The 13067-nt window shown below is 52.0% G+C and overlaps 1 protein-coding gene across 2 annotated transcripts in view; it reads right to left on the bottom strand.

Moving 5' to 3' along the window:
• HTRA1 (HtrA serine peptidase 1) overlaps positions 1-9074 on the bottom strand; it is a 50028-nt gene extending 40954 nt beyond the window's left edge. The window contains exon 1 of one of the 2 annotated variants that reach the window (XM_019752951.3): positions 8437-9074. In XM_019752951.3, coding sequence (XP_019608510.2) covers positions 8437-8908 — 472 coding nt within the window. In that variant the 5' untranslated portion in view covers positions 8909-9074. The remainder of the gene's footprint in view (positions 1-8436) is intronic. The other variant, XM_019752953.3, reaches the window with a different exon arrangement.
• Positions 9075-13067: the final 3993 nt, after the last annotated feature.

Here is a 13067-nt window from a genome sequence, read left to right on the forward strand (position 1 = left end):
TTCAGGTCATCTTCCAACCCAAAGAGATCATTTGGGGGTGGGGGGTGTTTTTCTTAGCATCATTTTGTAATGGGAGACTAAGTGAAAGCACCCAGTGTTTCTCAGCTGCATGGGAAAACCATGTGAGTGGATCCTGGTCTCTCCCAAACACCCAGCCTGTTCCAGCAGGAAGGAGTGGCTGAGGTGGGAAGGGCTCTGCCTTGGGCCTTAGGACAGAGTCCACACTGCCCCCCCCCCCGCCACTGATGAGCTGGGCAGCTTGTGACAGTCGTGTTACCTTTGGGTGCCTCAATTTCCCCATCTGTAAAGTGAAGGGTTGGCCTGAAGGACCTGCAAGGACCTTCCACACTCCGGTTTCATGCTCTGAGATTCTCTACAAGCCATTTGGTGACGCTGGCCAGCCACTAGTGTCTCTGCAGGGAAGGAGGTAACCTTGTCCACAATTTCCCAGAAAACATGAAAATGGGGACGTTGATGTGGTCAGAGACGAGCTGCGGAACGTGAGAGTACAGACATAGTTTTCAGAGGATGGAGGATGAACACGGTTGGCCAGTGAAGGTATCCCAAGGGAACAGACTGTGGATGAGAACATTACTGAACCCCCACAGAGGAAGGTATCAGTGCACATGGCTCCTTTCTAGATGGTCGCAATTCTTGCCCTTCCTCCTGTACCTTCTGTTCTGCTATTAGACTTGTCCTACTTGGTTTTTCCCAGTGAGGGCTGAACCATACTGGGCTACATTTTTTCAGAGCCAAAAATGCCAAACTGGTGGAGAATGTCAAGCTAAGATCTAAGGAACCTCAACTCAGGCCATGTGACATTCAGAATGTACACCACAGAAGGAGCCTGGGCTCCCTATGATGTAGGCATAAGAGGCTGCCGTGTGCTCTGTATAATCATTGGAGTACTGCTGTTTTGAACCAAAACGTCTGCCCTGGGAGATGATGATAGTGAACTCTGCCTTTGGCCTCCCCGAAACAGAGGGTCAGTGCTTGAGGACAATTCCATCACCTTGGCCAAGAGCTACAATGTCTCAGTGGGACAAGGGAACATGGCCAGTGGAGACACACGTCCTGATACCCAGAAAGCATATTACTTTTCCATCCTTCTGGCTCCACTGTTTGGTGCTGGTTCAACCAGGAGTCCTGGAAGAGTCTGGAATTGCCAATTAGAGATCCCAATTCCTTGTAACTTCAATGCTCTAGCACTCCTTGTTGACAAAGCACCTTCCCACCCGTTATCTCCCCTGACCTTCACAGTGTCCTTCCAAGGTCATTACACCCATGCTGCAGATGAGGAAACTGAGGCTGGAGGGAGTTAGTAACTCATCTAAAAGGTCGAAGGGGTGCTAGGACCCAGGTTCCCGAACACTATGAGTTGTAAAGGAGACAGCAGTTCAGGGCTTCCTAATAGACTTGGGAGACCTAACCATCCCGTCAGGAACTGAAAGACTACCTAAGCAGAAAACCAGTGATGACATACCGGTAGTAGACCTAAGCAGTTCTGTCAATCCTCTAGGCCTAACTCATGTTTATAGCACACTCCATCCAACAACAGCAGAATATTCTGCTGGTCACATGGCACATTCACCGAGAAAGACCGCAGTCTTGACCAGAAAACACATGCTAACAAATTTAAAAGAACAGAAACCATACAAAATATGTTCTCAGACCACAATGGGACTGAGCTAGAAATCAGTCACAGAAGGACAGCTAGAGACCCCCGACACGCCTCTACATAACACCTGAGTCAAAGAAGACTCAAGAATAGTTTGGGAGTGAGACAGACTTGGGTTCAATCCTGGCTCTGCCTTTTCCTACGGGGTAGCCATGGACAATTAATTCCCTTCCTGGAGCGTCATCTATTTCCTCAGCTGGGAAATGACCTCCGTGAGTGGTGATGGGGAGGGAACACGGCAGGCCCGTAACACAGTCAGCACAGTGCCCACCTCCCAGAGAGCACCCAGCGGTGGCAGCTCTTTGGGTCACTGTTCTGTCCAGTTCTGTCCTGGAGAAGATTGTCCCCTGCTCCCTTATCCCAGGCTAGCTCACTCTGTGCCAGAGAAAGGCAGATGTGACTGCCGAATGCTAAGCCCTCTCTCCTCTGTATCCAGTTGGCAGTATCTGCCTGGGCAGCCTCCACTGGCAGAACTCTCTGTGTCCGTCCATCCCCACCAAGCAGTGACTGCCACTTGCAATACTGGCACCAAAGAGAGGGCTCTCCTAATCACAGGGTGCCAGATGACTCAACTGCTGGATGACCCACTAAAATCTCTCCTGAGAATATGTGAAAAGGACCTGTAGTGCAAATCTCACAAAATTCTGAGAAAACAACAGCTCATCCCACAAGCAGGCCTGCCGTCTTCTTGAGATTTGATTGCACAACTAATGAAAAAGATGTTTCCCGAGGCTTGAAAATATTGCACAAGGCTCTGACTCATTAAGACAGGGCTTATTCAAATTTGAAAATCATCAGAAACTCCAGCCACAACAATATGTCCCCTGAGACCATCATGATTGTCTCCTGGTGAGGGACCAGCTGCTGTCACATGCTATGTGGAGAACTGTTTTTACGAAATATGCTTATTTGACACTTTGTCCTAGGAATCTAAAATAAGAGGGTATCCGTGGATCCCACACTATTTTTCCTCCAAAGATGTGACAAACCTTTCCTTGTGAGGAATTCCCAAAGCATGGATACCAAACCAAGCATCAGTCAAGAAAGCATCAGGGCTTCCATACACTGCTCTCTCCTGAGGGTCACAAACTCCTGGGAGGGTTAATGACATTTGTAAATACCCGGCATGCCAGACCTGTACTTCTTCATTCAAGAGGAGTCACACACTTCTCAGGTGTTATAGGCAACCACTAGGGATTTCAGAGGGTGGCAGGCAAGGTCGTGTTCGTGTCCCTCTGCCCAGAGAAACTTTCCTAACATATTTATTGGCAAATTCCAAGTCAGCCTCCAAGGACACACTTCCTGCATCATCCTCTTCCTCTCACCCGCCCACCCACCCACCTTATCCCTAGGAGACAAGATCACGACAGCACTTTCTCCACTGAGCTGACTCCTGGGTAGATGTCTTGATGATGAGGTTTATTATTATTATTAATTCTTATTATTATAACTATATTGATTGAGTTCCAGTAATGCATCCGGCACAGTCCTTAGCATGGCATATAATTAGCTGTTTCTTTCCTCCAACAACCCTACGAGGTATGTATGTACGTACTATTACTTCTATTATTATTTTATTTATGCGAAACTGGGACTTGGAGAGATTAAGCCACACGGTAAAAAAGCCAGGTGTTACATGACCTGATATGAACTCCTTGAGATCATGGGCCACCAAGCCTTAGTCACCTCTGACTCCCTATTTCTGGACACTTCTGAGTATATAGTAGGTGTTCATAAATGTTCTAAATGAACTTAGAAATGGATCTCATGTCGCTGATTCCAAAAACTGAACTCTGCGCCTTCCGGCAGCAATAGATGTGCCTCTTTACTGCCACTCATTTCTGTCCTTCGGCATGTTGTACTAGCTGGTGTCTGTCGGTGGCTCTAGACACGTGTCACCGAGCAGCACTGGGTCACATCAACTTCTCTGCCACTTCAGGGAGCCTTTGGGAAAAGCAAATGGGATGGCTATATGTCTCAGTTTCTCTGTTTGATATTAACTTTCTTTCGTTCTTTTTTCAAAGGCAGAGAAGGTGGGAAAGGAAACATGAAACGGTTCAAGAGGGATCTCACTCCAAGGACACCTGCAGCCCAGGCCGGGGGCCCCTGGGAAGCTCCTGTCTTGGGGGTGGGCATGTCACCACTGTGGTTATCCAGGGACTCTGAGTAGTGGGTACAAAGCTGAAATACAGTTAACCAGGCCCAAGATGGGCCACATGCATTCAATGCCAACCTCGGCTTTGACCGTCAATCATTTAAGAAAAAGAAGTAACTCTTAAAGAAGCCAGCCTGGTCTTTAACATAGGGATGAGGTGACCACAACTCTTCAGAGACTGGTTTTCTGACAAGAATCACAGACCAGTCCAGCGAGAAGGGACCTCAGAGATCATCTGGTCCAATCCCCTCATTTCTGAGGCCCTGAGAAGTTGGGGGCCGGTCACCTGGTCAGGTAACAGCCTGGGAAGGGCCAGAGACAGTCACCAGCCCACCAGACCCTCCACCCCCGCTGGCCTCCCAAGGAGCCCTGAACCCCTGCCAAGCTTGATTTCTTCTTCAAATGAAGCCTGACCAGAGCTATTTATTCACTTAAAATATAAGCTCATGGAAAGTCTGACTTCTCAGTCCAAGGCACGGAACTGCGTCCAGGATCACACAAGTCCAAATGGACTCAGAATCCAGCCCCGCAGCCCCGAGGCTGCTGGGCGGCTGACCACAGTTAGCTCATGGTCCACACCATGATCGTTTACTGAGGGCAGTTATTTTAAGTTCTAATGCAACCTACTTACAGCGCTCTGAATGGAATGAAGTTACTCAAACACTTGGCTTTCACTGTTAACTTACTAATTCTATAAAACCTTCATATTTTAACTCTTTAGCAAAACCAACAGAGAATCAAAGAAGATAACCAATCAGAGTGAGCAAAGCCTTATAAACTGCTCAAAAGACATCCTAGCCAGGAGTTCCTCACCAGGAATGCATGGCTGGCCTCCCCCTTCAAAGACCTTCCCCTCTCAGGACTCGGGGAGACGAGGACCAGGCACCCCTGGGATTGGAGACCCCGGGGCTCGTCTGGGATGCTCTTTGGGGTCAGGTGGGCTTTCCTTAGTGTACTAGGAGGAGGAGCAGACTAGACTGCTGATGTTTAGCGAGTCTGTTTAAGGCCTCTTTCCTGGCTTCTTGTCCATTTTTTCAGCAGAAATCTTCAGTGCTGCACACCCGGGCTGGTCTTTTGCAATGTCTGGGAATTCGCTCCCCAAGAGCAGTCTGGGCCCTGGGGCTCTGCTTTGGAACCATTTTTATTCCAGTGCCCGTTCTTTTCTTTTCTTCAGCAAGAGCTGCACTGATGGTAACTAGGGACAACCCTGTCCTCTGACTCCCGTGCCTGCGCAGTGAGAGCTGTGAATATCCTAAGTTTTATCTCAAGGCCACAGTCTTCTGGAGCACTGATTCCAGCTATTAGCTGTGGCTTAGGGGGGGTTGGCTTAGAATCTCAGTTTCTCTGTCGACAGCACAGCATGGTGATTAGGGATGGGCTCTGGACCAGATGCACGGGTTCAAGTCCTGCACAAGGTGTTCTGGCTTCTGTCTCCCAGCTGTAACACGGGGAGGATGGCTACACCCCCTCAGGATGGCGAGGAGGGTCAACGGGGCACAGAACAGGCACTACACGTGGTATTATGACACTATTATTAATTGCAATTCCTTTCTCTTCGGTACTCTCTTGACCAGTAGAGCGCTTTGGCTTTAAACTAATCCAAACTGCTAACAGTGGAAGATGACAGACCTCTGTTCTCTAGTATAACCAGATACTTTCCCATCCAAACCCTGACAGCAGCATGGATTTCTAAAACAGATTTGCCTTCATTTCCAGAACCGTGATTAGCGATGCTCCCTAAAATCTCTGCTAAACAGCTTACAGATAAAAGTGCTCTTTTTAAAAGAACAACGCATTCCACCATCCAAAGACCCACCATACTCCCAAAACGCTGCTCGCCAGCCCAGGGACTTCTCGTCTGATGCCACTTGCTACCCCCCTTGTCCTGACTCTCTGCTCCAGACAAACCCTCCTAAGAATCTTGGACATCGTGGGCCTGCTCCTGCCTTAGGGGCTCCTTCCCCACATCCTCGCGTGGCTTGCTCCATCTTCAGGCCTCTCGTCCCACGGCACCTCCTCCAAAAGGCCTCCCATGTTCCGCCAGCTAAGACAGCACTCGTGCCAAACCTCTGAGCCAGAGCAGGCAGCCAGGTCACCTCAGTTAACAATGGTGTCAAGTGATCCACTCCTGGGAAGAGCTGGGGCTGAATGAAGTCTTGGCTCCCAGGCTCCTGTCCTCAAGGGCACCTCCCAGAGGTCAAGGGCACAGTATTAGATGAGGGGAGAGGGGAGCAGCAAAAGTAAAGCCTTCCATTAATGGAAGAGTGGATGGCTGTGTCTCTCAAGCATCTCGTTTATTCATTCATTCATTCATTCATTCATTCATTCATTCCCCACCCACATATCTATCAGGTGCCTCTTATGGGCCAGGCGGACAGACAAACAGAGCTCATCAAATAATTGCAGAAAAAAAAGAGGGAAAGATGAAACAGCGTTGTACCCTCTCTGTCTCTCCTTCCTTTCAGGGCCACCACACTCTTCTTTCTGTGGCTGTCCCCTCGCCTGCTCTCCTGGGAGGCTGCTGCAGGCCTGACCGCTAGTGGGACAGGACCTGTTTCTCTCCACACAATGACTGTTAATGACTGCCAATTCCAAAGTTTGCTAAGGAACTCCACCTCATTGGCAATAAAGTAGGTGCTTGAAAGTTGCCAGTTACTCAGGACCCTGAGCAGGGAGGCTACAAACAGTAACAGCTGGCTTGTGTTTGACAAAAATATGCAATGTGCTTTTTTTAAGGTCATCACGTCACACCCAGACCACAGCAGTAGCCCTGACTCCGTACGCTGGTACGTTCTGCACCCCACCGCTAGGCGAGTCCTATGCCAGGTTTCCTGTGAGCTGCTCTGGGTAGAGAACACCTGAGTACACAGCACAGGCCCGTCCTCTATGGCACTGGGACTGTGCCACCAGCCTGGGTCACTCCTGCTGCACTTTCCAAATGTCCCGAAAAGCACTCATCTATTCGCCACCTCCCAAACAACACTTAGCTCAGACTGTTCCCCGCTCCTCCTGGGGTGCACTTCCCAACCTTCCAGAAACTTCCTTTACCCTGCCTGACCTCTCCTCCACAGCCCAGGGATTGAGCGCAAGGGGATGGCTCTAGGCTGTCTGGGTTCAAAGTCCTGCCGAGTGGCCTTGGGCAAATAATTCAACCTCAGTTCCCCTATCTGTAAAACGGGAATGAGAGCAGAGTCTCTCTCCGTGTGAGGCTGCAAAGGCCACGTGAGGTTCCACGAGTATCACCCCCGGCACAAGGACTGGGGCACAGAGTGGGCACCAACAGCTGTGCGTTTTCATGCCCATCCCCAGGCTCTGCAGGTCACCTCTCCAGGAAAACTCTCCTCCCCCCTCTAACGAGGCTGTTTCCTGAGGGTGGATACCAGGCTCCCTGCTCCTGTGTTGGAATGCACACTCTCCGAGTTCTACACGCTCTGCACCTTCCTCTCAGTGTGAACCAAACTGTGTCAGGCCCTAGCTGGTCATGCTATTCCTACAAAGAAAATCGAGACCAGCATCTCTGCCGGGGTACCCTCTCCCCCTCTCCATGCACTGCCAGCGGTGAGGAGGCAGAATGTGGCAGCAGCCAAGGACACTGCCAAGCCTGGCTGTCCCATCCCTGCAGAGCTGCCTGGCCACAGCTGAACTCCGCATTGTTTTTCCACACGGTCTCGCTGTCTGAAGACAAGGAGCATCCCTTTGGAAAGTTCCCCGAGAGAGAAGATTTCTCCACCCATGGCCCCATCACCACCACCGTCCCTGCCAGGACCCAGCTTGTTCATACAGAAAAGATGCCTAAGGTGGGAGAAGGGGTACACTTCTTCACCCCTAATCTGACCATCACCCCTGCCTCGTCAGATCGAGTGATCCAAAGCCCCGATCAGCTTACTCAAAAAAAAGCCACTTTCATTTTTGTGGAGTTAACTCAAAACACAGGAAGCCAGGCAGGCAGCGCCGCCACTGCAAGGTCTACAGTAGAAAGAGGTGCCTCGCCAGGCACATCATCTGGAGAAAGTGGGGGGTGGGGTGAGCAACACTGCCCCTTTCAAATAAAAAGTTAAATAAAGTTGTCACGGGCAGGATCTGCAATAAAATGAATGCATAGTTCATTTTAAATGGGGAGAGGGATCGGGTGCAAAGAATAAGAAGGGAGGGAAAGGGACAGTAATGAGTCACGAGGACTCATTACTCAGGCTTACTCGGCACAAAGCACCTTTACCAGTCCAGGACTTCTCCCTTCCTTTATGCCCACATTTCTGTCTCCTTTGTCCCCGGGTCCCTGGTGCTGTGTGGGTCCCAGCAGTGAACCCAGCAGCAGGCCACCAGGCGGGACGCCCTGGCAGCGGGACAGAGCGCGCTGGGCACCCGCCAGGCGCGGAACTGACCCCGGGAAGGGCGCAAAGCTTGGTTCAGAGAGAGTCCGCGGAACACTGCCACCCCGGGAACCGGTGCCCTTCTCTACCAGCGAGTGGGTGTCCTGAACACCCCGCAACGCTGCCCTGCCTCCTGGATTTGCCCGTCCGTCCCGCGGGGGGCAGATCAGGGCTGGGATGGCGAGACCCGGGAGCTCCCCAGAGCGCGGGGCGAGGCGAGGCGGGGCAGGTACCTTGGCCGCAGGTGCCACGCTGCAGGACGATGACCGGCGGCTGGCGCAGCCTCTCCGAGCGGCGACTGGCGGCGCGCAGCTGGCACAAGTTGGCGTAAGTGTTGGCGTCGCTGCCGCACACCGGCTCGCTGCTGGCGCACACGCAGAGGCCGGCCTGCGCGCGCCGCCGCACCGTGGCCGAGGCAGGCACCCCGAACGGCACCACGCACTGCAGCCCCTCGCCGCACGGGCCCTCCAGCAGGCCGCACTCAGCGCCCTCGGGCGCGCCGCACACCTCGCAGCAGCCGCACGCATCGCGGACGCGGCCGCCCTCGCAGTGTCCCGGCGGAGGGGCACAGCGCGCCGGGTCGCAGCGCTCGGGACACACGACGGCAGCCGGCGAGCGGCCGGCCCGGGGCGGCTGCGCCGAGACGCGCGCCGCGAGCAGCAGCAGTAGTAGCTGCGGAAGGAACCAGGCGCGCGCGGGCTGCATGGCGGCTCCGACGGCGGCGGGCTGGGCGAGGGCTGGAGAGCAGAGTCGGGGAGAGAGCAGGAGGGACCGGGGAAGCGAGTGCAAGTGCGCGCGGCCGCGCGGCCCAGCCCATTGGCCTCGCGGCGGTGACGAGCCGCCTTGCGGACGGGCACAGCGCCCGGGAGGGGGGCCGGCCGGAGGACGGGGGGGAAGGCGGGAGGGCGGGCGGGCGGCGGGACCCGGGACCGCCTGCGGCGGGGGCAGGGCGGGCGCGTCTGGGCACGGCGGGGCTCGTGGGCGCGGGCGGGGCGGTGCGCGGGGCTGTCCTCTCGCCGAGCTCGGTTTCCCGGTCTCCAGGTCCCACTTATCCCCCATTCGTGGGGTCTCTCACCGCGACTCGCGACCTTAAAACTAAAAGGAGACTCTGCAAAGGCAACCTGCGGATGCCCCGCGCGCGCGAGCCCCGGAAAGTTCCCGCAAATTGCCTATCTGGGGACCCGCCCCGGCACCGGGGGGGGGGGGGGGTGTCCCAGACCTCGGGCCGCAGTGGCACCGCTGGCGCCGGTCACGCGCTCCAGAGGAGGGCGAGCACCTCTCTGGAATTGACCCGCGTGCCCAGCACACGCGACCGTGACCGTGGGCCCTGTGCAGCTGTTCAAGGAAGCCTGTGTATAGACCCACGGTTAATACAAAAGAAAAGGCGAAGAGCAATAGTAATTAGAATATAATCATTTGCATCTGATTCCTTTAAAAAGTTGTTATGGGTGGGGTGCGACTTGTACCAGGTGCACAGAAGCGCTCCGGGAGGAGATGGGAGAAGCTAGTAAACGGCCTGGGAAGTGGGAGTCTTGAGTGGGAGAGAGGCTTTGTACTGTTTGAATTTTTCACCACGTGCATGATTATCTCAAAACGTTGTTTTTAAATAAAACAGCTCTCCCACTTGAGAGTCTTTGGTGTATCCTTTGGGACAGACGAAAGTCTAGGCGTCACCGGGAAGGGCAGGGGCGACCCTGGAGGTGGGTCCCCCTATTGTGCCAGGCCCTCAGGCGGCCGCCTCTGGCAGATATGGAGCAGATGGGACGAGCTTGGCCCCAAGGAGCCAGGAGGAGGCTGGTTCGCACACGACCTTCCCCTCCTAGAGGCTTCAAAGGGCAGGAGGGCAGGGATTGGGAGGAGGACGAGGAGCGGGAAGCTTAGGGATCTTGCACTATTCATCCGTTTTGGGGTCGTCGTTCCCTTGTGCGTCCAATACCTTCCCAACAAAAATACAGTAGTTTAAAAGTGAAATCCAAATATTTATAGTCGCCCTCAAAGCATCTCCCAAATGTGAGTCATGTTATCTTCCAGGGGCTGGAGGGGCCCCTCCGACCAAGAGCCTGGAAGCTGGAGGTATGAGAAGGACTTTGGGGTCCCCAGCCTGTTTACCTAGACCCCAGAGCAATATTTCCTAAAGCCAGACCCCCCCCCCCACCTTTGTGGGAAGGAATGCCTTGACAGAGAAGGCACTCAGCCCTGGATGCTGAAGAGGGGGAGTGATGCCTCTGCTAATTAGAGGCTCCCAGGGCTGGCTAGCTGTGATTACCCAAAAAGTGGGTGGGGTGGGGTGAAGGGAATAATTAGCAAAGCCCATCAGCAAATGAAAACTCCCCACTGCAGCCTAGAGGGCAGATAAAGTAAGCGGGGGGCAGCAGTGGTGAATAAATTGGTGAAAAGTTCTTATTGTCCATTAGTCTCCTTTTACAGATGAGAATACTGAGGGCCAGAAAGAAAATAAGTAACTCTCCCAGACTCACAGACAAGAATGATGGAGCCAGGACGCCTTCTAAGTGGTCTCCGCCTGCAAGCCCCCATCCTCCACCCCCTAGCCAACTGGCCAGACTGCAGAGTGAACTAGCTGGTTAAAAAGAACATGTGACCACAGCTTCCCCACTGTGTGCTGGGTGGGTCTCCAAGTTCCTGCCCTGTGAGAATAAGTCCCTGAGGGTCCCACTGAGTCCCCATCCCCCCTCACCCCATCCTCTCACCTCACACACTTGACTCTGCCAGTGCTGAATAGCTTGCATTTTCTGAAACAAACCATCCTGTTCAAAGTTTCTGTGCCTTTGCTCATGCTCCTCCCCTCTTCCTGAAATGCCCTTCCTCTACCCCCAATGTGGGTTAGGGTGACTTAACGAAGCAGGCAGGAACCATGCCATCTGATGGGCTTGGATTCAAAATCTCACTTGTGGCCCTTCTGTGACTTTGGCACATTGTTTAAGAACGTCAGGGACCTTCACCAGGAAAATGGCATTGACTGCATGTCTCCTTGCAGTGACTAACCTAAGGGTGTTTGGGGCAATGGAACCACTCCTGTGGTAGTTCACAACCTAGAAGAGGTATGTATAAAGGTAAATGCGAGCCACAGAGGCCACATGGCTATTCTGCCAGGGAAGAACGATGGTACCTCCCTGCCATTGGAAGCCATGCTGCTGGTTTCCTCAGGAGTCGAGGGGAGGAATGAAAGACCCAGCAGTACCCAGGAAGCAGAATCCGCAGTGCCCAAGGTCTTAGAAAGACTATGATCGCATCATGATTACCTCCCAGGTGTGAGTGAGCTCACCCACCTGTTCTGACGATGACACGGACCACCAAGAAGACGGGCAACTCGACAGAGGGGCCCCAACAAGTCCCTTAACTCTCAGAGAAATTAAAGTCCCACTGGAAGAGTTACAGGGTCCCTGAACAGTCCACGCAGGAGGGTGCTGTGCACGTACCTGCATGTGTGCACAAGGTCACGTGAGGAAGGACACAGAACAAATCGGTCGGAACCTGGTGTCATGGGCCCGTCACTGATCTTAGTCCTAACATCTCCATATCGAGAAGTAATGCTTTTGATCTGAAAGGATGGTTATTTCTCTCTTTGATCTCATCCACCTCTGATACCATTTATGAAGACAATTTCTTAAAAGAGGCATGTTTTGATACATCATGCAAACTCATTTCTCACTTAACCAGGTTTTGGCACAGATTCCTAGAGAGGATTTTTCCAGAGAAAACGAGGCAGTTCTGAAGCCACACAGGCAAGTTCCCTCCATCCTCTCTGCGTCCCCAATTACAGCATTTAAAATTTAATTTTGAGCAAAGTCAAAATTTTTTGACTCAAAATTAATTTTGATCAAAATTAATTTTGAGCAAATGAACAATGAAACATCATGGCTGCCAAAGCCTCAATTAGGAAATGAGGCTTCTGATGTAGAACAGAGCAACCACATCTGTGCTATTCAGAAGGAGAAAGATCTCCCACAGTGGGGTGTGTGTGTGTGGGGGGGGCTCTATCCTCCCAAATGTATGAAGGACCCAGAACAGCTGGGGACTCACATTGCTTTTCCTAATCCACAGGCCTAAACGCCTAAGGAACTAGCAATATTTCTGACTCTTCCTACAAATTTATCCCAATAATCCTCTACCCAATAATTCCAGAGCCTCTCAATCCCAGTAAAATTAAGTGTAAACTCCTTAACCTCCAAAGTCCACCCAACTGGGGGAATTTCAAGCTGTCCAGTGGCTGCAGGCAGGAAAGGGGTCCCCGTGGCAGGAGAGGCAGCTAGAGGGGAGGGCCAAGTGTGAAGGGCTCTGGTTGCCCTAAGGATCTGGGGCTTTACACAGGTGCCAATGAGACATTCCAGCAGGCTTTTAAGGAGATGTGTTTTGCCAGAATCACCTCAGAATCACCTTACTGCAGTATGGATGATATATTGGGAAAAAATGAATTCAGTAACATACATTTTTAAATAGAGATGCATTATTAGATTTTAGCTTAAGGAGCACTTTGGAGTCAATTGAAGATGCCGTTAATGGAACACAATAGGATAAGAAGTAAAAAGATTCCATCAGCTTTGTAACAATTCATTTCAGCACGACCTCTTCAGCACAAACCCCTGCTTCAAAAAGAGTGCAAATGGCAAGGGTGTTTAAAATGTTTTTCAGAACTTCTGAAGCACTTTTAAAATACTAGCATTTCTAAAATCAAATCACAAAACATGCATGTCAATTAATTAGAGAAGGACCCCTAAAAACCAACCCCAGGCTCTGGCTGCTGTTCTGTTTCCTTTCAATCTTTCAAGATCTATGCGTATAGCTCAGATCTTCCATTACTTTAGATGAACTTTTCTCCTAAATCAATTACAGAAAACCAACAGTC

This window comes from Rhinolophus sinicus, chromosome 15 (genome assembly GCF_057876585.1).
Source record: "Rhinolophus sinicus isolate RSI-liver-muscle chromosome 15, RSI-T2T, whole genome shotgun sequence".
Lineage (NCBI taxonomy): Eukaryota > Metazoa > Chordata > Mammalia > Chiroptera > Rhinolophidae > Rhinolophus > Rhinolophus sinicus.